At 43.6% G+C, this 23,234-nt stretch overlaps 1 protein-coding gene across 2 annotated transcripts in view; it reads right to left on the reverse strand.

Moving 5' to 3' along the window:
* LRP12 (LDL receptor related protein 12) overlaps nt 1-21,352 on the reverse strand; it is a 99,113-nt gene extending 77,761 nt beyond the window's left edge. Inside the window, exon 1 of one of the 2 annotated variants that reach the window (XM_005305992.5) lies at nt 20,943-21,352. In XM_005305992.5, coding sequence (XP_005306049.2) covers nt 20,943-21,162 — 220 coding nt within the window. In that variant the 5' untranslated portion in view covers nt 21,163-21,352. The remainder of the gene's footprint in view (nt 1-20,942) is intronic. The other variant, XM_005305991.5, reaches the window with a different exon arrangement.
* Between the last annotated feature and the right edge of the window lie 1,882 nt (nt 21,353-23,234).

Consider the following 23,234-nt stretch of genomic DNA (forward strand, 5'->3'; position numbering starts at 1 on the left):
TATGCTGCCCACCTACTGCATGCTCGTCCCATCTACTTATTTTACACTACCTTGGGAGCAAAATACTTCACTTCTGCTCTATACAGCAACAGACTAACCTCACCATTAATGCCTCACAACAGGCAGAGGAAGTGGTAGTAGGCAATTGTCCACTCCGTTGCAACATTGTAAACAGGAGTGAGAACAGCTATTAGTGATCAGAGTACCACGACAGGCCTGTCATCAGGAGTCAGGATAACAAATTAATATTTTACAAAAGTGTTATTCACTAGATATGCTCACAAGATTTGAAACTGTGTGTTAGCCTGGTTTCATCAATGCCTGAACATGCTTCTCCCTGAAAAGAAGTTCAGATAAACTAAATGAAACCATATGATTCATAAACTTGCATAAGAACAACTACAAAGCTACCTCATGCTTTTCAGAGGTTGGATCCTTCACCTTATTAGTCCATGAAGAAGCTACTAAATCCTACTGGGAGCATAATGAACACCTAAAGCTTCACATCCTCTTCAATAATAAATGATTGCATGACTCACAGGGCTTCATAGTTATTTTCTGAATAGGACACTTAACGAGGAAAAGAGTACCCGACAGGGATAGAAAACTAAAGACTTTACAAAGAAAGCAAACACAGCTCCAATTAACACTTTGTAATTGTATTACAGGGCCTAGATATTACCTAAGCATTGGCTCAAACAAATGGCCATACAATATACAATGAGACACAAAGATGACACTAAGGCCATGTCTACACAAGGAAGCTTACAGCAGCACAGCTGTACTGCTGTAAGATTGCTCATGTAGCCTCGTTATGCTGATAGGAGACAGCCCTCCCGTCGACATAATAAAACCAGCTTAATGAGTGTAAGTATGTTGACGGGAGAGCATCTTCCGCTGACGCAGCACTGTGCACTTGAGTGCTTATGCTTGCAAAACTTATGTCACTCGGGGGGGGGGAGGGTCCCCCCATGCACCTGAACGAGAAAAGTTTTGCCAATATAAGTGCTAGTGTAGGCATGGCCTGGCAGGAAAGCACAGTATCCAACCTTTTTGCCTTTATGAACGCATGATCATTTGAATGGCCACAGTATCTCAACTTGTGGCTCAGTAAAACCAATTACTAAAACCTAGCTCTTTAGCCAATTGAAGGCAGAAACGGCGTAGGAAAGAAATTTTATGTTCTTGATGTGATCAATAGTTGTTGGGCAATTCAAAAAAAAATCAAAAAATAAAAGTTTACAGGAAGTCAGAATATGCAAATATGCTTCCTACACCACAATCATTTGATCAGACTGCCTATACCTAGCAATAAAATTGGCCATGAAATTGCACCCAATGATTCCTGCACCCAGTGACTCCTGAAGGGAATTATTAGGACAATTCTATAAGGAGGCGGCTTGGGTAACTTCAGAAATGTCCAATCCCCTGCACGCATACTGCAAATACAGTAGAATCTCAGCGTTACGAACTGACCAGTCAACCACACACCTCATTTGGAACCAGAAGTACACAATAAGGCAGCAGGAGAGGAAAAAAGCAAATACAGTATAGCACTGTGTTAAACAAACTACTAAAAATAAAAGGAAAGCAGCATTTTTCTTCTGCACGTAAAGTTTAAAAGCTGTATTAAGTCAATGTTCAGTTGTAAACTTTTGAAAGAACCACCGTAATATTTTATTCAGAGTTACGAACAACCTCCATTCCCAACGTGTTTGTAACACGGAGGTTCTACTGGACTTCTCTCAATTGCTTCTTTTTATTATTCTCCTCATTCTTGCCTCTGTGCCTTTGTCATGCCACGTGTTACCACTGAACTCCCTACTGTGCCTTCTGCTCCAGCTGCACTCCCTCTTTATTCAAATCCTTCCTGAAACATCACATCTTCAGAAAGGACAACATTGGGCGGACGGGGGGGGGGGGGGGGGGGCGCGGAAGAGAGAACAGGACACAATCAAAAGTCTTGTCTCCTTGACCCTCTGACATCAAACATACAGCCTTAACAATACTCTGGCAAACAGACATGCATTGAAAAGTTAGTAATCCACAACTATACACATGGAAACTCGTGTGTCACCAGTCAATTTTGCTAATATTGTCTGATTGTTTCCTTGTACTCCCTTTCTCCCCCCATTTATCTGTCAGTACTCATCTGTTGTCTTGTGGCTTACACTTAGATTGTAAAAAGTATTTGGGTCTGGGATTGTCTCTTTGTTCTGTGTTGTACATCACCCAGCAAAATGGAATCCTGGTCTATGACTAGGGCTCCTAGACACTATAGTCATACAAATGATAAATAGCCTCAAGAGCAAAATCTTTGTGGTAGAATCAACACAGCTATTTACATCTTTGGCTCAGTAAACTAAATAGACTTACTCTCAATATTTTTTCTTGGTGTCTGATTTGCGTGTGAGTAATTTACAAGAATGATCTCAGACTGAGCTCCAGATAAAGTGAGATTTCAAAGAAAAATAATTTTTCAACTAATTCAAAAAATCAAAATCCCCCTCCCAATCTGATGTGTCCAAGTAATTTGCTCAGATCAAAGGTTTCTACACAAAGAAGTCACATACTGGTTTGAGTGATTAACCAGCACCTGAAGCATTGACAATACCTGAGCTCAAGATTCTTCAAGATTGGTTTTTTTTGTTTGTTTGTTTTTAAATGGCTGAAAGATCCACACACACAACAAAAGTTAAGTATTTGCTATTGTGAAGCAAATAAGGTCTCTCAGTGTTATGTAACGTTACTGTACACAGATACCACAGCTATGGCTCTATGTAAAGGTGAGGATATAAACAAATGTATACAGGAAGACAAGCAGAGAATTAGGTTCATGTCCAAAAGCTGCAGCCAGCAGGCTCAGCAGCTTTAGACAGCAGCAATAACTTGAATAGCAGATTTTGTTTTTTGTGATCACATGCTCAAATTGGGATTAGACATCCATAAGGGTCAGGAGCAGAAGACCAGTAACCTGAGTAAGGTTTCAGAGTAGCAGCCACAGAAGAGAAGTGTCAATTGACTTGTAGCCTTGGACTCTAGTAACACTGATCAATTCTGTCAGACACTCTTTGAAAGAAACCTCTCAAATTCCAAGCTCACACAAAGGGAAAGGGGCCAACTAAGTCAGACAAGAGCCTACCAAAGAATTTGTTGTCCACCTTTGGCAGCAAAAAAAAGCACAGAAACCTTTGTGGATCCATACACTAATCAATTGTTAGTGACTTCAGTTAAGTGCATCTGAAAATATCTGAACCATTGAAACCACAGGATAAGACTCTGAATTCAGCCACGGGATATTACCAGATAGTTAATATAGTTACACAGCATTTTCTTAAATCTTTAAGAACAATGTCTAATTAGTAACAATATTTGTCAAATGGGACAGACAGCTGCAACATCTTCAGTCACCATAAAACAGCTAGCTTACAATAACTTCAGACTTTAACAAGTGGCCTTAGAATGGTAAATACTGTGTTTTTCATGCGATGTAGTTTTACTTTAGACTGACAAAAAACTGAATTCTCTTCAGGGCTGAGAGGGTGGGTCAGGCTGTTGCTCTTAGGCCTGCCCATTCTTCCCCAGCTGAAAAGACCCTTCTAATCAGCAGCAGGGGAAACAAAACCATATTCTACAGCAGTGGGTTTCAGCCTTTTTCTTTCTGAAGCCCCCCCCCCCCGAACATACTATAAAAACCTCCAGGGCCCACAGGGGGCTCTAGGGGTGTGCCCTGTAGGGTGCCAGCCACCAGGTGGGGGGCCCTCAGGTACAGGCCTAGTTTGACATCTATTTGGGGGCAGGGCAGGGGCTGTTGGAGCAAGGGTCAGCTCCGCACAGCAGGGCTCAGGGAGGGAGTGCCACTTCCACCTCCTGACTCACCTCAGCAGGCCACCCAGCCTGTCTGGATTGGAGGGGAGGGGGACACAATGAAAAATTATCAAAAGGGGGGGGGCTCAGCTCAAAAAGCTTGAGAACGGCTCAGAGGGCAGGTAGGGGTTTGCTAGGAGCTGTGCATAGTGAGGGGTGTAGCTCAGGGTGCAGGTAAGGGGTCAGCTAAGGGCCATGTGCAAGCAAGAGTGTAGCTCTGGGTGCAGGGAAAGAGGTAGCTAGGGGCTGGGTGCAGGGAGAGGCCTTCCCCAAAGTCGCTGCTCCCTGATGGCTCTGCCGGCCCCGAAGCCGGGTTCCCCCCCCCCACAGCTCTTATCAGCTGTGCAAGTAGTCAAAGGGGCTGGGAGCTAAGAAGCAGCCACAGCCCTGGGCACCAGCAGCGGGAGACAAGCCAGAGCAGCAGCCACCCCACATTGCCTGACTCTGGCTCCCCGCCTCTGACAGGCCGGGGCTGGGGTAATTTGGGGGGTGGGGGTGCAATACCTCCCCATGACCCCCTGCAACTCGCCCCGTGAGCTCAGGGCTTCTGCCCCACAGAACACTGAGGATCACAGATCCCCCTGAAACTGGCTTGTGGCCCCCTACCTACATTCTGTGTCTAGGATCCCTCCCACAAGTCCTGCTTTATACTAGCTGCTGATTCCTGCAGCACTGAGAGAGGTACAGACAAGTACTGAAGAACTGAGTTTTCCAGCTAATTACAATGTTTTAAGTGTTATAAGTAGGTAACATTAAGATTCTCCTCTCTCCCTGCCCCCATCTTTCCTGCTGCTACAGAATTTCAGGTCCACTGTGGCACAGAAAAACACCTCTCCCCACTCCCTCCTACGAGAAATGCTGAATGAAAGTGTATGAAATATGAATATTTAAAGCTATATAAATTACATATTCAGTTACTGTCTGCAAAAGAAAAGAAAATATATAGGGACATTCAACAAAAGCATGGTGGGATTGGTATTCAGTCCTTAGGGAATCAAATTTAATTTTTCTATGTATGTATTGCTGCACTAGTTAAATGGTTAACTTGTTTATTGTTCTCTGTTCACCAATATCCAATGACTGAACTGTTCAGGTAAGTATGATATTTAATTGCTGCAGCAGCAGAGGGGAACACTCACATCCTATTTGTGTGATCAGAACAATAGCACATTTCTCTCTCATATGGAACATGAGGCTTATGGACTGATTTCTGGAAATGCTGAGCACCCACAGCTTCCAAGAAAGTCAACTGGAGAGGCTCAGCATATCTGAAAGTCAGCCTAACAAACACTCTCTCAATGAATGTAAACACTGGGACTCTACAGCAACTTCACCATACATACTAAATATACAAACAAAATTACCTTCACTAAGCTGATCAATGGAAGTTCAAGTGAGAGGATGCAAAGAGCTATCATTAGGAAAACTAGCAGGGGGTAACCGTGTTAGTCTGTATCTACAAAAACAACAAGGAGTTGGTGGCACCTTAAAGACTAACAGATTTATTTGGGCATAAGCTTTCGTGGGTAAAAACCTCATTTCTTCAGATGCATAGAGTGAAAGTTACAGATGCAGGCATTATATACTGACACATGGAGAGCAGGGAGTTACTTCGCAAGTGGAGAACCAGTGTTGACAGGGCCAATTCAATCAGGATCCATTATTTACAGCCAAGCCCTAAGATACAACCGAATTTGCTCCAACTCTTCAGACAGAGACAAACACCTACAAGATCTTTATCAAGCATTTGTAAAACTACAATACCCACCTGGGGAAGTGAGGAAACAGATTGACAGAGCAAGACGGGTACCCAGAAATCACCTACTACAAGACAGGCCCAACAAGGACAATAACAGAACACCACTGGCCATCACATATAGCCCCCAGCTAAAACCTCTCCAGCGCATTATCCACGATCTACAACCTATCCTGGAAAATGATCCCTCACTCTCTCAGACCTTGGGAAGCAGGCCAGTCCTCGCTTACAGACAGACCCCCAACCTGAAGCAAATACTCACCAGCAACTATACACCACACCACAGAAACACCAACCCAGGAACCAATCCCTGTAGCAAACCTCGTTGCCTACTCTGTCCCCATATCTACTCTGGCGACACCATCAGAGGACCCAACCACATCAGCCACACCATCAAGGGCTCATTCACCTGCACATCCACTAATGTTATATATGCCATCATGTGCCAGCAATGCCCCTCTGCCATGTACATTGGCCAAACTGGGCAGTCCCTCTGCAAAAGAATAAATGGACACAAATCGGACATCAGGAATGGTAACATACAAAAGCCAGTAAGTGAACACTTCAGTCTCCCTGGTCATTCTATTACAGATTTAAAAGTCACTATCATTGATCAAAAAAACTTCAGAAACAGACTTCAAAGAGAAACAGCAGAACTAAAATTCATTTGCAAATTTAACACCATTAATCTGGGCTTGAATAGGGACTGGGAGTGGCTGGCTCATTACAGAAGCAGCTTTTCCTCTCCTGGAATTGACACCTCCTCATCTATTATTGGGAGTGGACTACATCCACCCTGATTGAATTGGCCCTGTCAACACTGGTTCTCCACTTGCGAAGTAACTCCCTGCTCTCCATGTGTCAGTATATAATGCCTGCATCTGTAACTTTCACTCTATGCATCTGAAGAAGTGAGGTTTTTACCCACGAAAGCTTATGCCCAAATAAATCTGTTAGTCTTTAAGGTGCCACCAGACTCCTTGTTGTTTTAGGAAAAACATGCAAGTCTGAGATACTGCTTCTACCAGCTGACATAGGAGGAAGATATATATAAAAGGTGCATGTAAAAAGAAGAAGCTGCTAATGTTTCACAATCAGTAGACGACTGGATGATGTCAGAATTTCAGCAAGACCCTCCAAGCCATTTCTGTTCCCACCAGATAAGGATTTATTTGAATAGGCAGCTTTCAGTAGTAGCAGCAGTTCAACAGGTTTCAAAGTAACAGCTGTGTTAGTCTGTATCCGCAAAAAGAACAGGAGTACTTGTGGCACCTTAGAGACTAAAATTTATTTCAGCATAAGCTTTTGTGGGCTACAGCTCACTTCTTCAGATTCTCAACAATGGGCTCACATCAAGCAACTTGCAGAAGGTGCTTATTTTTAAGAAAGCAATGGCCTCTGTCTTCAAATGACTGCCATTCCCAGGAAGAAGGAGTAGAGGCAGGGTAGCTGACTGGGAATTTAGCGGGGGGAGGAAGGGGAATTGAAGAGCTACTTGTTACAGATGATATAAAGTTAAAAGGGGGGTGATTTGAAACAGGAGAATTTCTACCTTTTTGCTTTCCCTCTGGATAACTACGTGTTCAGTTCCCATGAAAAAAGTTTTATTCCTGGGGGGACTATTTAGATGTTTTAGAATATTGTCTTTCCCCACACCACCATTCCTCCGCTTCCCCACACATTTTATAGATACGCCATTCTTCAGGATGTTTGTCAGACACCACATGCATATCTTGCATGTGCTCAGCACTCCCTGTCAAGTTCTCTCACAGTATGCACACACAGACTGGGAATTAAAACAACAAGGAGTCTGGTGGCACCTTAAAGACTAAGATTTATTTGGGCATAAGCTTTCGTGAGTAAAAACCTCACTTCTTCGGATGCATCCGAAGAAGTGAGGTTTTTACTCACGAAAGCTTATGCCCAAATAAATCTGTTAGTCTTTAAGGTGCCACCAGACTCCTTGTTGTTTTTGTAAATACAGACTAACACAGCTACCCCCTGATACTAGACTGGGAATTAGGAGATCTGCTCTATTCCTGGTTCCACATTCCTGTATGACTTTGGAGAAGCCACTTAATTTCTCCATATCTCAGTTTCCCTATCTGTAAAATGGAAATACTACTTTACTGGAGTGGTGAGAGAGTTCATTAATATTTGTGTATTTCTTAGATACTTGTGTGACCAACTGACACTATCCTGTAAAATCCTGCACAAATTTTAGGTAATTAAGATTGTTCAATGAAGTTTAAATTAAACCTTACTGAATTAGAATTAATACCTATTACTCCTGGGGGAATTCTGCACCAAAAAATTGAAAGTTATGTGCACAATATTTTACAATTCTGCAAAATTCTGCATATTTTATTTGCCAAAATAACACTATACAATACACTAGTTTCAATTATTTTGTTAATTTATTTCAAAATACCTATCAGCAATTATGTCTATAACAACAGACACAAAAAATTTCCTCCAGGAGTAGAGAGTTAAGGGAACCCCTATGACAAATCAGTTCCCGTTTCTCTGCCCTCTCCCCCCAGAGCCCAGCAAGGGGTCCACACACCACTTTCCCCAGAGCCCAGCTTTGCCCCTCCGAGCCCAGACAGTCTCACTCCCTCCCCACCAGAGCCCAGCAGCGGAGCCCGAGCCCAGACACTCGCACCCTCTCCCTCATGGACCCCAGGGATTCAGAGGGAGAAACAGCTTGATGCTAGGCCCTGGACTTGTACGGAGTTTCCTGTATGCCAGCGGTTCTCAAACTGTAGGTCAGGACACCAAAGTGAGTTGCAACCCTGTTTTAAAGGGTTCACCAGGGCTGGTGTTAGATTTGCTGGGGCCCAGGGCCGAAGCCCAAGGGCTTCAGCCCTGGGTGCAGGACTCAGGTTATAGGGCCCCCACCTTGGGCTGAAGCCCTTGGGTTTTGGCCCCACTGCCCAGACAGGCTCAGGCTTTACTACACTACCCCATGAGAGGGGACCAATTTTTCTTTTTTGGTCAGGAGGCAGTCACGGAGCAACGAAGTTTCAGAACCCCTGCTGTATGCCCACACATGCCCAGAAGGAAGGAGGTGAACTGCAGCTGCCAGGAACCCTCCAGCTCCCGCTCCCGCTCCTGCTCCCTCCCCCTCGCAATGTCTATTTGCGAGCTGGGCTCTGCCGGGTCCAATACTCCCTAGTGGCAGCCAGAAGCTTTGCAGCCCATTTCTGGGAGGGGGAAGAAAATTCTGTGCAAAAAATCATGAACTTCTGCACTAATTGTGCAGTGGCACAGAATTCCCCAACAGTAACCTATTGGTAACATAGTAAAAATGCAACTGTGTATGTGCTGGCATAGCATTGGATGTACCTTCTATAGTAGGGAGGAGGAATGCTAATGAACTTCCTCCATTATCAGCCTTTGAAATCTCCCTGTAGAGATATTCATAACTAGTTCAAACTAGATTCTCCAGAGATCAGCAAAGAAAAGATTTTTGGGATAAAAAGCTTGAGTTTAGGCTGCCTGAGGGCCTTCTTCCTGATCCAGCAATTGGATAGACCCCAGGGTCCCCAGAGACCCCAATCCTTACAGGAAGGATTGAAATGACTTGCTACTGAAGCCTCATAAGACTGTGTTCTTGATCAGAGCTGAAGCTGTGAAACTTGTAAACCACAAGGACTCCCCTAGGTTGGGGGGAGGGGAGGGAGATTTGAAGGACTTATCCTGCTAGAATCCATGTTAGAGCTGGGATGAACTCTGGTAAGCGTATTAGCATGCATGTAGGTTCTTTTATTCTTTTAGTATGTTTTCTCTGTAATTTTTTTATCTTGCTTGGAAAACTGTGTGGTAATTTATATTTAGGGCTGTCGATTAATCTCAACTAAGTCACACAATTAACTCAAAAAATTAATTGTGATTAATCTCAGTTTTAATCGCACTATTAAATAGAATACCAATTGAAATTACATATTTTGGATATTTTTCTACATTTTCAAATATATTGATTTCAATTACAACACAGAATACAAAGTGTACAGTGTTCACTTTATATTTGATTTACAGTGCAAATATTTGTAAAGTGATAAAAAATAGTATTTTTCAATTCATCTCATGAATACTGTAGTGCAATATCTATTGTGAAAGTGCAAGTTACAAATGTAGAATTTTTTTTGTTACATAACTGCACTCAAAACCAAAACAATGTAAAACTTTAGCACCTACAAGTCCATTCAGTCCCACTTCTTGTTCAGACAATTGCTAAGACAAACAAGTTTGTTTACATTTGCAGGAGATAATGCTGCCTGCTTCTTTATTTTCAATGTCACCCAAAAGTGAGAACAGATGTTCGCACAGAACTTCTGTAGCTGGCATTACAAGGTATTTACGTGCCAGATATACTAAACATTCGTATGCCCCTTCATGCTTTGGCCACCATTACAGAGGACATGCTTCCATGCTGACAACGCTCATTAAAAAAATAATGCATTAATTAAATTTGTGACTAATTCCTTAGGGGACAATTGTCTGTCTCCTGCTCTGTTTTACCCGCATTCTCCCATATATCTCATGTTATCGCAGTTTCAGATGATGACGCAGCATATGTTGTTCGTTTTAAAAACACTTTCACTGCAGATCTGACAAAATGCAAAGAAGATACCAGCGTGAGATTTCTAAGGATAGCTACAGCACTCGACCCAAGGTTTAAGAATCTGAAGTGCCTTCCAAAATCTGAGAGAGAAGAGGTGTGAAGCATGCTTTCAGAAGTCTTAAAAGAGCAACACTCTGATGTGGAAACTACAGACCCGAAACCGCCAAAAAAGAAAATCAACCTTCTGTTGGTGGGATCTAACTCAGATGATGAAAATTAACATGCGTCAGTCCGTGCTGCTTTGGATTGTTACTAAGCAGAACCCATTATCAGCATGGACATGTGTCCTCTGGAATGGTGGTTGAAGCATGAAGGGACATATGAATCTTTAGCCCATGTGGCACATAAATATCTTGTGACGCCAGCTACAACAGAGCCATGCGAACGCCTGTTCTCACTTTCAGGTGACATTGTAAACAAGAAGCGGGCAGCATTATCTCCTGCAAATGTAAACACACTTGTTTGTCTGAGCGACTGGCTGAACAAGAAGTAGGACTGAGTGGACTATGTAGGCTCTAAAGTTTTTCATTGTTTTGGTTTTGAGTGCAGGGGTGTTTTTTTGTTTTTGTTTTTTTTACATAATTCTACATTTGTAAGTTCAACTTTCATGATAAAGAGATTGCACTACAGTACTTGTATTAGATTAATTGAAAAATACTATTTCTTTTGGGGTTTTTTACAGTGCAAATATTTGTAATAAAAAATATAAAGTGAGCACTGTACACTTTGTATTTTGTGTTGTAACTGAAATCAATATATTTGAAGATGTAGAAATCATCAAAAATAATTAAATAAATGGTATTCTATTACTGTTTAACAGCGTGATTAATCACAATTAATTTTTCTATATCGCTTGACATCCCTATTATTAGTAGCAATACTTTTATCAGTCTCTGAAGAGAAAGCAAGCAGGTCTGTTTAAGGAGAATGTCTTTACTGGGAAATACACAGTGAAGGAGGGGAACTGTACAGCCCGGAAATGTTCCAGTCAGAAGGGGGAGAGACTCGTGTCTCCACCCAAGAAAGGCAACAGCTAAGAAGCTGGAAGCCTGAGAGTGGGTGATCCTCCTGGACCACTGAGGGGAAATACAGGTATAGTTGCCCTGAACTGACACACTCAGAACTTAGAAAATACAGAAGTCTAGAGTTACAATACAAATCCCCAACCTTTGGGAGTATTTTTATTAGCAGATTATATTTGTGAAACACAGTGAATTTTGAACCTAATTAGGTTAACTGTTTTCAGCGTAAAATCATTTTGAAGAAGCTCAGCACCTAAAATCATTGGTTTGTGAATTAAAGTTCTTTCACAAGAAATCCCAAAAATACAAAAGGTAGCAAAAAACAAAACAAAAAACAAAACAAACAAGGTCATTTGTTGCAAAACTCTCGATATTCAGACAGCATCTGAAACAAAGTAATTGATGTTACAAGTTCTAAAATTTTAAATCTAGTGAACATAATTAAAAATATATATTGAGAAGGAGTTGTATTCTTTAGGGTACATTTGTTTTAAATTTGCATGAAAAATACTGTTACACTTGCAAGGGATGTAATCTATTTTCATCAATGCACAATTCCTTACTGGCAACCTTGCTTACCATCAATAGTAATAAGCCATAGTTTAAAAGAACTAATTTCCTGCTGTGGTTGCTATTAAAGAAGAGGATGACAGTACTATGAGATCTATAGTTCTGAGAAGTATTAAGAGGGAGTTCAAAACATTTCATGGTACCTAATTTTCCATTTAAAAAAAAAATTCTTCCTCCCTTACTTACAGTATTTAAATGCTATTGAATAAAACTAAGTAGATACATATATTTTTAAATGTAAAGGGCAGGCCCTATTCACACTCAAGTATTTGCCACAGAGATGGTTATAGTAGTACTATATTTTTATGACATTTATGCTTTGCAAATAAAATACACAAATTGCTATCTGGTTCAGCATTAAAAAAAACTGATCCTCTGATACGTTGGACTAGATATTAAACTGATAAGAACAGATACTAGGTTTGCGCCACAGCTCATAGAGAGCCGAGAAGCGAATATTGAGAATGAATGTGTGTCCACTATCAAATGACTGAATCCATATATACAGGTTATCACCATGCGTATTGGGGCAGCTGCAGCCAAGCTGATCCCTCATGCAACCTGCATGTTCATTCTTGAAGAGTTCATAGGGCTCAGTTCCCAAATGTAATTGTTAAACATCCTGCCAGATAAAAATAAAACCATAGGATAAACATTTGCTTTTGTTGGCTTTTTCTCCTAAGAAACTGAATCATTTAGAGCTGTTCAGTAGGGCCAAACCTTTCATCCTCAACTAAAAAGATGAATGACTGACAACACTATGTGTTGTTTGCAATACAATATGGCAAATTCTTTTTTTAAGATCTACATTGGGGAGTGGTCAAAACTTTCATTAACCAACTGAAGTCCACAAACCAAGGTTTTTTTTAAAAAACTCATTCTGAATTGATCAAATAATTAAAGCATATTAAATTACGTGTATACATAATGTCTAAAATTAGTTTCTTCACTTATGATGAAAGTGCTTCAGACACATTGATTATGCTAGACCTCAGGAGTGAGATTTTTTCAAAAGCCATCAGTGTTGATCTAACTTTACTCTGATATCAACAGTAAAAAACTTTCATTGACTACAACAAGGCAGAGCTAGGCCAAGGCTCCCAATCCACAAAATATTTTGTGATAACATGGAAGTTCTCAGCTTGTTCTTCACAAAAACATTAATCCTAGCAGACAAGGAATACTGCTGTTCCAAAATGTAGCATTTTACGTAATTATTTAAAAGCCTGACAGATGCCACAAAATAAGCTAGTGCTGTCGTTAGTATTCTAAGCTGTCACAGAAGATGAAATCAAGCTCAGAAAATTTCTTTTCTGCTCAGATGAGGGGAAAAAACAAAAAATGAGTGAAGATCTCCAGTTGAAGGAATACACCCGGGATGGTGAAAATTATTGAGTTAGGCTTCAATACACTAAATTTTACAGAAAGAATAAGTGTAATAAAAACATGTTCTACTCAAATTAAGAGCCTCTTTGCTAGCAAAATTCACAATTTGTTCATAACGCCGCTCTATGGAATGTCACCTTAAAAACACCACCACTCTTACAGTGGAGCTCCTGATGAACTAATTTCAGGTAGATTGACTGGATCCTCTAATTTCTATTTAACTCTTTAAATTGCATTACCTTGCACAAAAGAATGGATTGCTTAAAATTCTATAATTACAGTATACATTTTAAACAGGTTATTAACAGCAGATTTCCAGATATGTAGAAAAAAAATGTAGAAAAACAGGGCCAAAACAATAGTAATTTGAAACTGCAAAAGACTGATCACCATGCTCAAATAAATGTTGTTAACCTCAAGCATTTCTAAAACATGTTCCTAAATTTCCAAGATTTCACCATCAGACCTTTTTAAGGAAGTGCTACTTGCTGGTGTTCCATTTAAGTATATAAATTCCTTCATATGTGCATACCCGCAAGTAATTTTGTTATATTTATCTACACCAGTGGTCCCCAGACTTTTCAGGGTTGTGCCCTCCCTTACCCCTGACCACATCCCCCCCACCCCACCCCCACCAAGCCAGGGCTGGGAGCAGGGCTGCTGCTCATGGAGGGTGGGGGCATGGACAGGGGTAAGAGGGCAGAGGCTGGGGCTGGGAATGGAGCCAGTGCCAGGGGCTGAGGGCAGGGCCCAGAACAGAGCCACAACCAGGGGCTGAGGCTGGGGGCAGGGCCTGCAGCTGGGGCTAGAGCAGTGCTAGAAGCAAAGTGGGGCTGGATCGTGCTCCCTCCCAACCACCTCTTGTGGGGGCTGGCTCGGACCCACCACGCCCCCCCCATAACATTCCCCTATGTCTCCCTACGGGGGTGCACCCCACAGTTTGGGGACCTCTGATCTGCAAACATGGCCTTTATATGAAAGCAAGAATTCAGCATCTTGTAGTTTCTAAAGCTATTCCAATCCACTTTCTTCTCAGACCAAATTATAATCCTTGAGAAAATTATTGTTTGAAAAGATCACAATTTAAATAATGCACACAAGACTTTGGAACTGTTGAAGTTTGTTTCAAATTTTAGATATGTGTAGTAGTTTATTGCCAACCATACCGCACATTTTATTTACATATTTTGTCTAGTCTGTGTTCCGCAATACCATAGGAAGTTGTCAAGGAATAGTCTATGTGTAGATTTAGACTAGAGTTTGGAACCAAGCAGGACCTAAAACTAATAATTTTACTTCCTTTTACTTCTAAGGCTGTTCACGGTTCTCAAATGCTATTGCATTTTATAGCTGATTTTGTTGAGTCCCCAAGCTCCACATGGTTAGCTGCCAAGTTCCAGAACCACCAGCTTTTTAGGTTCCTAAGGCAAGGGACAAAGAATTCAACAACAGAGGGTTACCAGCAAACCTATTCAATTGGTCCTCACCTATGTAATCAAGCTACCCAACTCATGCTTTTAATTATAACTGTGAGAGGGAGTGCACACATAGGAGTGACAGCAGGGGAAAGAAGAGGCTGGGCCTGGAGTTAGGCAGTATACATACTACAGCAATCAGGTAACAGCTAAGGGACACAAACTTCAGCCAACGCAGCAGCAACATTCAGGCCTAATTAGCTGGGTCCCCGGAGGAGGGGATATACTCAATGGGTAAGACAGCTAGAAAGGGCCTGATCCCCAAACATTTTTTCTGCACTCATGTCTCAGCAAGCAAATAGGAGCCCCTGAGCAGCTCCAGCACGCCCAGTACTAGTCTGGGGATTGGATCACCTGACTATTCACAAGTCACAGCTTGCTCATTCACTCAATCAGGGCGAACAGCAAAGAACAGGGATTCAAAATTTCCATGACACCTCATTGCCTGAGGACTAAGCATAATTGCACTTGGGTATGCACAAGTTGCTTAGCATCCTTCTTCTGAACCAAGTGCTTCTGTTCCTTACTTTCCCTTCCTACTCTTAAAGAAGCAGTAACTCAAAAGCTGACTTGATCCTTGTTCCCTCCCCCGCAACTGCCCCCAGTGAAAACAGAAGTGGATCCCTTACTTTCTTCTCTCTCCACCCATTTAAAAAATTAAAAAGATTAAAAACAGAAAAGAAAACCAAGCAGAGTTTGGGCCATATTGTTCCTTCTCTTCCCTATTAAAGAGAACTTACTCCCTTTCCTCTCCCTCCGCAACATAGAAGGCATGACTGTGCCTTCTTGTGAAGGTCCTTCCCGACTTAGGATCCTCTGTCACCACAGCTTTTGCAGGCTTTGTGAACTGCTCTGCCCAGGGCTATTAATTAAACCTTGGCCATGGAATTGGTTGCTTTTTCAGTACCTTCTGACAGGAAGCATGTTAGGGAAATGGAAAGATGTGGTCTCCACAACAGAGACGCCTTCACTAATTAAACCCACCATATAATTCAGCCCCAGGATATGGCATCCAGCTGCACAGCGCTGCAATTCAAAGATGTGAAATGATGATTTTACATTTCCTTTTCCCAACTGATATGCTCCGAAACACCCCTTGCAGACATTCAGCTTTAGCCTGTCTTACTTTACTATGTCAATATAAGAGATTTTAAATGTTATGTTTCCAAGCTAGTGGTAAATAACTGTTCTGTTGGAAACAATTTGAGATGATAGTTGTATATATCCTGTTAAAGATATTTTCATTTACTTTAAGAAGGCAAGCATGCTACAGTAGTTTCTTCCCTAAACCCCTGCAGCACATATACAAAGAAGGATAAGTGGAAAACTAAATGTGCTGATTAGTATGGGAAGCAGACCACCCATCCTTGGTGTTCATAGTACCGCCACATCTTGTGAATTAAGCCTCTGAGGTCATTGTGCCTTTGAAGACAACTTCCTTTAACTCTACCTAAGGGGAGAAAGGTAGTTAGCACTACTGTTTGATGACACTGAGTTTTGTTATATAAAGGATAATTTGTATGCATTTATTATAACCCTCATTATGGAAAACTTCAATTATTTACTACAAGCTTCAGTTTCTCAAAAGAATTCATTTGAGCCTGAGGCTCCCTATGGCAGTACTAAGGGCTTGTCTACACTTAAAATGTTACAGCGGAACAACTGTAGCGCTTCAGCATAGACATTACCTATGCCTACAAGAGGGATTCTCCCATCAGGGTAGGTAATCCATCTCACGCGCAGCTGGGACTGAGGTCAGCGCCTGTGGCCAGTGCCTACCACTGCGTGGAGGGAGCCCGGGACTGGAACTGGGGGCCAGAGCCTGCTGCCCCGTACCTGGAAGCAGGGGCCAGAGGCTGAAGCCCCACAGCTGGAAGCCAGGGCTACATGGCCATAGCCAGAGGGGGGCAGTACATGCTGCCCCACGGTCGGAGCCCGGGGCCGCACAGCCAGGTTCCTGAAGTCCTGCCGCTGGAGCCTGCTGCCCAAACTCCCTCCCCTCCCCCCCCCAAATGTGGGTCATGAACTTATCTTGCTCCTGCAGCATTGTGTCTCACCTCTCTCCAGAGGCGGTACAGGGCGGCGCATCCAGAAGCAACAAGGAGGAGTTCAAAGGGCTGATGCTTTGCCTCCCACCATCACCACCCAGGAGGCTGTCGTGGCCACATGAAAAGCCCCTGGTGGCTGCGTATGGCCACGGTGGCCATGTTTGAGAACATTGCTCTGTCTAGTGGCTGCTGCTCTTCCATTTACTGCAGGTTTTCCGAGTCTGTAGACATCACTGCATCAGTTACACACAGGTCATATTTTTGAGCATTTTGCAACCATGCGGTCTACAAACTTTTTAAATGAAAGCTAGAATTTAGGTTTCATAGTATGACCCTGCAGTTGGAGCCACAGGCAAGGGTCTATTGTAAGTATACCTAACCTGGCCCTGATCCCAAAGGGCACCTAAAGCACAATTGTGAAGAGCAAGTTAGATTTATGCCCCCTTGCACAGAAGATGGTGAAAGATTTTATTCAGACAAATTCTGGGACCCTTTGTCATAACAGGCACTAAAGTATATTTATGGGTTTGTACTATCTGATTCAACTAGGCTGACACACCATTAAATTTATTTTTAATTTCAAGGAATACAAAACCATTCTAACATGCTGGTTTTAATAGTTGTGTTAAAAGCAATTCCAACAAACAATGACTGTTTATCGAAATATGCTTGTCCAGGAAATTATAAAAGTAATATTACTACAAAGTAACTGAAGAATCTGAATTTAGTGTACAGCAACTTGTTAAGCTAAACTATCTTGTTGGGAGAACGTGCTTTGGCTCTCAAATCAACTTACAAGAATTATCATTTCTTTAGGAAATTAACTAAACTAGCCTAGCAAAGTTCTTCTCACCCACTTGCCTGAGTCAAACAATTGTTTTTAAATGGATGAATAAATTATTATCCCTCCCTCCCTCATCATTATAGACTGGCAGGAGAGTAAAATTTGTACCCGGAAGGGTACGTTTTCATGGCAATTCTGCAAGCTGAACTAAAAAAGAAAAACGAACTGATTTACAATAAGGTTATTGTAAATCAAATCACTCTTTTATATCTCTAAAACCTGGACTGGTACTGGTCCAGGACCAAATACCTCAAGTCTCAGAACACTAATATTTTTTCCTACAGCAATTTATTTTCCTGGTCAGCAAATAAGTCAGACATCTGTTGGCCACTGACTGATATAAAAGACAAGTCCTTCAAGAAAGGTTAGAGACAGCACCCTGGTAGAAGTCTCAACACCCTTTTTCTTCTTGGCAATAGACATAACAGAGGAGGTTGAGCTGCTCAGCAAGGCATTGCCCAGGGAAATCATTTGTGGAGTCCCCAGACTCAGTTCTCCTCTTATCTTTGACTAGTAGGTCCTTGGTAAAAACCTTGTCAAATCCTGACTAAAGCTGCAGGTTGTGATCAAGGAAGATTTTTTGTGGGCAAATATATAGATATGTTAGACATCTTATTACAAAGCATGCATATGATTTTATAATACTATACAAATACTGTAAGTGACATCAGGAATCACTATTCTAAACATGATTTCCTTTTTGTTTGGTTTAGTCAAAAAGCCTCAGAGCAATAAAAAAAAAAATATCCCATAGTGGCTGAGTACCATGCAAACTGCATAGATGGGCATACACACAGTTTCCTAAAAAATGAAGTCCTGTCTGCTTTGCATGGAAATTAAAGATCACATAGTACATTATATAGCATTCCCAGTGTCTTGGGCCAAGATTTCCCTACCACTTCCTGCTGTACTACGGATCAGTTTTCTTCCAACTGTGGCTTTATTTCATTTGTGCTGATGCCATATTGGTGCATATTCCAAACCTTGACCAATTTACTTACAAGTTATACTCTTTATCCCTATCTATCTATTTTTCCTAATTCTGGTCATTTCAATGTTGACAGCATCAGAGTATGCAAACTTTTGGGCTCTGGTATCTCTGCCTCTTCAGTCCTGCATGGTATGGTTTTTTAAAAAAAGAAGAAACTGAAGGAGATGTTACTTCTGTCAAAGATGCCAAAACAGCTGTGTATTCCTGTCCTTTTGATGGCATGATAATTGAAACTAAGCGCACTGTACTGATAAAAAATGCTGAAGAACTTAGGAATTTCAGCAAGGGAGAAGAAAATCTAATGGATGAATGTGATACAAGATCAGGCCTCATTCTACACACAAGTACTCTCATATATGATTTCAATAGGATTACTCACATGTGTAAATTTAAACACATGTAAGGGCTTGTTCATATTATAGATTTGTGCACCACTGCAGTTGCAGTTAATATAGCAGTAGCTACATCAACACAGACCTCCAGGATAGATGTGCTGCTCCAATGTAAAATGGGGCTTGCACCCATTCAATTTACCTATTTCCAACTTGCAGTAGTGCACTGCATCTACCTTGGGGGGTTACAGTGCTGTCAGCAACCTAATTACATTAGTGCAGCTACACTGGTGCAAAAATCTCAAAGGAGCAGGAACCTGTAAGGTTGTGTCTACACTGCAGCTGTTATGCCTCCCAGCCTGGGTACACAGCATTGCACTAGCTCTGCTCCCCCATGCAAGCTAAAAAAGGACATTGTGGCTCAGACTCTCAAGCCCTCCCAACCCACTTAGTCCGAGCTCATGTGGCTAGCCTGAGTATCTGCCAGGGCTTCAATGTCCACATTGCTATTTTCTGTGCGCTACCTCCAGCAAAGCTAGCATGAGTCTTTCAATGCAGCCAGAAGACTTGTTCCCAGCTGCAATGTAGATATACCCTAAGTGTTTGCAGGATCAGGGCCTTACACCTGTTCTGTTAATTAACACAACAAACCCTGAAGTCTCAAATTCAACACTATACTTAGGCACATACTTAAGGTTTGGCAAGGGCCTAAGTAGCTTGCTGAATCAGCACTGCAGTTTGTAAGCTCTTCACAGCATAAGACATCCTTTACCTTAGGAAAACACTTTAACACACTGTGGGACCTAATGAAAACAAATAACACCAGAACCCTGTAATGAAATTTTGTCCTCAGGCAGAACTCCCAAAGAAGCCAACAGGAATTTTCCACAGTAAAATCTGAGTAACAACTGCTGGATTTGGCCTAATGTCTGTAAGTCACTCTGAAATACTTTGGGAGGAGAACAGGAGTACTTGTGGCACCTTAGGCCTTGGCTACACTCGGGACTTCTCCAAGGGGAATAGCTTGCAGCGCTGTGAGCGTGCGTGCAGCGCTGCAGGCTGTGATTACACTGGCGCTTTACAGCGCTGTACTTGCTGCGCTCAGGGCGGGGGGCGTTTTCACACCCCTGAGCGCAGCAAGTTGCAGCACTGTGCAGCGCCAGTGTAGCCAAGGCCTTAGAGACTAAAATTTATTTGAGCATAAGCTTTCGTGGGCTACAGTCCAAATAAATTTGTTAGTCTCCAAGTACTCCTGTTCTTTTTGCGGATACAGACTAACACGGCTGCTACTCTGAAACCTGTCATTTTGGGAGGAGAAATTCTGTAAGAGACAGAAATTATAAGTATTTCTTTACACTAGGCTGAGGTTTAGGAAATAAATATGGGTGTTTATGTTAATATAAATAAACACAGTATCATTACAAAGGCTGAACAAAAACAAAACAAAACAGCCAAAACAAAAGCACAGATCTCTGGAATTGCTTCAAGGCCTTTCTCTGTGTGAGGATGGGTCAGGAACTCATCACATAATATGAGTATTATCATTTTATCATCCAACATAGTCCGGGGAACCACATCCAGTGATGACCAGACCTTATCTGTCTCAAACTGGCCAGGCTGGAGCACCTTGCAGGGATTTATTAATTCAGTGATTTTTACAGTCATACATCGGCTCTGGAGTTTGCAGATGCGCATAGGGGAAGGAGGTATCTGGGCCAAGTCCCAGGCTGAGTTTAAGGGAGCCCCTGGGGAAGAGTCCACCACCACAGACTGAAACAACAACAGGGAGATAAAGCAGAAGAGGGGGCCTGGGGGAGGGGAGGTTAAATCGAGATCAGGCCCGGGGAGAGGGTTTGGGGGAGAGAGGGTTGGGGTAATGAAACCGGGGCGGGGGTAGGGAACCTCTCCCTAGCAGTGGGGCTGCGATGCCCGCCCCTCACACAGGAGAAAGGAGACAAAGCAGCCTTCATCCGCCAGCCCCCCTGCCCAGGGGGCGGCGGGGCCCCTCAGACACGGGTACCTACCGCAACAGGAGAAGACGAGGAACAGGAGCTGCGCCGGCCGCCAGCCTGGGGACCCTTTTGTGCTCCAACAAGGGGCCATAACACCGCCACGGGGGGAGGAGCTGTAGCCGCCGAGCCCCGCGCTAGAGCCGCCGCCGCCGCGGGAGGGGCCAGGCGCCCCCTCAGACCTGAGCCCAGCGGAGCTGTCTGCTTCGGGGAGAGCTAGCGGCCCTCGCCTCATCCGTCGGCTCGGGGATCCATGAGACGCCGCCGGCCCCGGCCTCCTTCTCGCGCGCTCCGGCGGGGCTCAGTGCAGCTGCGCAGTGGATGGCCGAGCGCATGGATTTGCTCTCCACGGGCCCCCGGACGGGGAGGGGAACCGGCGGCGGGGAGAGGAGCAGCAGCCCGAGCTCCACCCCCCACTGCTGGCCAAGGAGGGGGCGGGGCTTGCGGCCCGCCCCCGCCTCGGTGCCCTCTTGCTCACCGCTGGCCCCGGGGAGGGCACGGCTCATTCTGGCGGGAGCCTCCTAAAATGTGCCCTGGCCCACAGGAGGGGGCCCCGCTGACGGCCTGGGCCCCCCCCAGCAACGCAGCCTCTGCCGCATCTCCCTGCCTGCAGGTTTCAGTCAGCCCCAGGCCACAGCCTCTTGCACTGGTGACAACTGCCCAGCTGAGAGAGGAAGGCTCCAGCCTCTTGGCCCTTGCAGATGCTGGCCATCATGTGGCTTATGGCTCGTCTACACCTAAATTGCTGCAGCGGCGCCTCAGTGTGGGCATTATCTGCACCAAAAGAAGGGATGTGCCCATCAGCATAGCTGAGGCGGTAGCTAGGCCAACAGGAGAATTATCCTGTCAACCTAGGGCTGGCTACAATGGGGGCGAGGTGGGTTTAACTGTCCCTCGGAGGCGGGGGGGTTCACAGTCCTGAGCAATGTACAGTAAAAGCTGTATCTGGCACTTTGCCAACCGGAAAGCTTTAGAAACTGGCATTTCAGGTCTTCATTGAAAGTCTGGTTTATAGTCCGATTGGCGTGGGGCCAGCAGGCTCCGTACTTGGCTCCACGTGGTTCCCCACTAGCGGCGACATGTCCCTGCTGCTCCTACGCGGAGATGCGGCCAGGCAGCTCTGCGCACTGCCCCCACTGGCTTCGCGGCTCCCATTGGCCGGGAACCATGGCCAACAGGAGCTGTGGGGGCGGTGACTGCGGGCAGAAGCAGTACACCTAGCCGCACCTCCGCCTAGGAGCAGCAGGGACATGTCGCCACTTGCAGAGAGACAACTGAGGTGAACCTTGCCTGGATCTGGCACATCTTCTGGGCCAGTTGAACTGATTAGGTCACTTTCTTCTTTGAATGCTTCTACTGGCTCCTCATGTTCTATTGCATCAGATTTAAAATGACAGATTACTTCCATCAAGGTTTTGGATAAATCTGCCTCTTCCCTTGATGAGCTTCATGTGACTGCTATGCCCCCTTGGCTTCATCAAGCACCATTTATTAATTGCAGTAATGCCCATGAGCCCCAGTTATGAACCAAGACCACATTCAGCTAGGTGCACAATAGAAAAAAGACAATCCATGCCCCAAAGTTCTTCTCTAAGACAAGAGACAACAGGTGGATGCAAAGAGACAGATGAGGAAGTACGAGGAAACATTGAAACAATATTAGCCCGTAAAACAGGTAGTGATCTTAGCACACCAGCTGCCTAAACATTGCCAAGTTTTTTGTAGGCATCATGACAAAGGAGTCATGGGATGATCGGAAGTGGGAGTCAACATCTCAGTAGTGAATAACAGATATATAGGGTAGAATAGGCCCTGAAAGGCCCTGAAACTGAAAATAAGAATTGCATCTTTGATGTGATGGAGAAAGGGGAGCCAGTGGAAGAAGGCAAAGAGTGGAGTGGCATGATCAAAGCAACAAGCTAGGGAAATGATCTTTGAAGCAGTATTTTGAATAGATGTGAGCTGGGCAAGATTGAATTTGTAAAGACCAGAGAAAAGGATGTTGTGGGAATTAAGATGCAAGATAATGAGATGATGATGGCATCTGTCAGATAACTGCCTCCATCCCTGCTTCCGTGTGGCTCCTTATACACACCAGATACACGGATGCTAGAAAAAAATTGTATAGTGGGGGTGCTGAGAGCCATTGAACCAAACTGTAAACCCTATATATAATGGATACCAGGAGGTGCAGCAGCACCCCCAGCATCCCTATTTCCAATACCTATGGCCATATGTGTTAGTCATAAGATCTGTTAATGCTCTGCCAGCTATGGCTGAGTTTAGCCTAAATGAGGTATTTTACAC

This window comes from Chrysemys picta, chromosome 2 (genome assembly GCF_011386835.1).
Source record: "Chrysemys picta bellii isolate R12L10 chromosome 2, ASM1138683v2, whole genome shotgun sequence".
Taxonomy (NCBI): domain Eukaryota; kingdom Metazoa; phylum Chordata; order Testudines; family Emydidae; genus Chrysemys; species Chrysemys picta.